The sequence below is a fragment of the Buceros rhinoceros genome, unplaced genomic scaffold (genome assembly GCF_000710305.1).
Source record: "Buceros rhinoceros silvestris isolate BGI_N320 unplaced genomic scaffold, ASM71030v1 scaffold33207, whole genome shotgun sequence".
Taxonomy (NCBI): Eukaryota; Metazoa; Chordata; class Aves; order Bucerotiformes; family Bucerotidae; genus Buceros; species Buceros rhinoceros.
Window position 1 is genome coordinate 16,319 of NW_010422329.1, and position 2,394 is coordinate 18,712.

Sequence of the window (2,394 nt, forward strand, 5' to 3'; positions counted from 1 at the left end):
CACAAGGATTTTCATGTTATTTGTATTTAGCTAATAATACTTCCTTTAAATAATTGTTAAGAGGTCAGCTAATTTAAAAATGACAGGTTGGAATTAGCTATATTGAAATGCAAACAAATAAAAAATCACTGATTTTCACTGGATTAGCCTGGGAATACTGACTTTTTTATAAATTACCTTCTGCAGACCTTACCACCTACAAGAAATGCAAGAATCAAAAAGTATAAAGACCACTAAAAACAAGAGCAAACATTCTAGTGCATATTTACCAGATAGATTATCTATGAAACAGTTCAATACTTCAATATTCAAATTTCTAGTTTCTAACGAAATAACAAATTTCAACAGTTGTTGAATGAACAGGGTCAACTCCATTCTTTGCAGAGACAAGTGCTGCTAGAGTTCCACAGAACTGTCAACATTTATTGAAAACCTAAGGCTGAAACAGGTACCTGCTACGGAAGTGACCATTTCAACTTCGGTCAGAAGATGCTACCGCACACAACACAACTCCTCGTGGCAAACAAGTGTATCAACCAAACAGCTTAAAGAGGCAAAAAGGTGTGTGCAGAGCTTCATCTCGGCCCCCATTTGATGTCCTTCACACCGTGAAACTGCCTTTTCAAAGCATGGCTGTCAGCCCACTCGGCATTTAGAAAGGAGTCGTCGTCATCCTCTTCTAGTTTCTGTAAACAGAACCGACAGGTTAGGGGGGCGGTGACGAAGGGAACGGTCATTAAGATTCTGTAATAGCACAGCTCACGTGCAGTAAACAGATACTGTTACCTTAAGTTCTTCCTGCTTTTTGTAGTAATACAGCATCATCTGTTTTTGCTCTTCATGACTAATCAGAGGTTCACGCCCTGGAGCTCCTTGACCTTTCTGAAAGGGAAATAGTAAACTTTATTTATGATGGCATTTGCAATACAAAAGAGAAGCTGCTATGCAAGGATAGCAAAAACTTTCTTCAGACAATGTAATAAGGTCCCTCAGGACAGGAAAACAAATGTTGAGAAACCTCTGCTGCATTCAAGCGAGAATTATTTTTTCATCTCAGACTCTGAACCATGCTGTCAATTCTGTGAACATCAAGGGAAGATCTGTGCAGGACTGAGTCTATTTTACTTTAACTTATGCTCTAAAAGCCATAATAAGTCTCCCTGTCTTAAGGTCATTCCAGATGTCTCAGGGTGGGCCCACCCAACTTCAGCTCCCCTGCTAATACAGACTCAAGATGGGATATGACTTAGTAAAGCAGGGAAGGAAGGCAGTCACAAAACACTAAAAATAAAAGAAATTTCATTTGTTACTACAAATAAATGAAAAATATTTTTTTCTAGGCAGCTGTCCTCACAGAAGAAGCAATATGTACAGCAGAAAATAGCCGATGACAGTTACTGTCAACAATAGCAAACAGAACAGTTTGAATGGAGATGGTGAATCCTCTCCAGAACAAAAAAGGTCTGAGGTCGTTTAATTTAGCTCTCCAACCCAAGAATGCAGGCACCTCTTGTCAGATAGAAAACCACTGTACTACTCTGTGTTCTCTGAAGAGGTCCATCAACTAACCAGGCAGTAAGACAACTTTCCCGGGAGCCTACACTTCAAAGGGTGTTGAGCTGTTACGCAATTTTCAGTCACCTTGATAGGAAGGAGAAAGCAATTCTGGTCTTCTAAATGCCAGACACATGAATCACTTGACTTACCTTTGAGGAATTCTACTGCAGACACCTACAGCTAGTAAGATCTGCCATAAACATAATGCTTTCTGCGGCAGAGGGGCTCTTACTGACATGGAAGTGAAAGGCAGCTCCAGAATAGTTCTGAGTAATGGCTAAGTACTCTTGAGATACCTGACATTCACCAGCGCACCATCTGACTGTCATTTTACATATATAGAGAGGTACATACATACATCAACACGGTGAGCGTCTTCTGACAAAGCTCACACCAAACATTCTTCTCCTGAGTACGGCATTCTCACCAGAGATGAATGCAACTGCACGGTTAGTACAAAATCATTTTGTCTACAAAATAATGCACAGTCCCAGTAGCTTGGTACTAATTCTGATACCGCAAGAACACAACCACAGCGTCAGACCCCAGTACACACTTAATGACTGGCCATCAGTTCTGTGAACTGAAAAGCAGCAGATCTTTGCATCATTTTAGCTCACTGCTCCAGGGGATGACTCAGACCTGTGCTCATAATTAATACAGAAGGCCTCATTTGCTTGACCACAGCTGATAACTGACAAGTCTTATTTCTTTAAAAAAAAGTTCAGCTGGAAGCCGTCAGTGAGGGGCTGCTGACAGCACAACTGGGAGGTACTGGCCCAGCAGCTTGTTCTTCCTTCTAGCAGTCAGTCAGTTCTCACTGAACACTTTGGAAGA

The 2,394-nt window shown here is 41.0% G+C and overlaps 1 protein-coding gene across 1 annotated transcript in view; it reads right to left on the bottom strand.

Annotated features, from left to right (window-relative positions):
* Positions 1-575: 575 nt before the first annotated feature.
* The window catches only part of LOC104496821 (chromosome unknown open reading frame, human C21orf59), a 7,119-nt gene continuing 5,300 nt past the window's right edge, over positions 576-2,394 (bottom strand). Inside the window, exons 5-6 of the mRNA XM_010139993.1 lie at positions 787-882; positions 576-686 (exon numbers count right to left, since the gene is read on the bottom strand). Of these exons, the coding sequence (XP_010138295.1) occupies positions 576-686; positions 787-882 (207 nt within the window). The remainder of the gene's footprint in view (positions 687-786; positions 883-2,394) is intronic.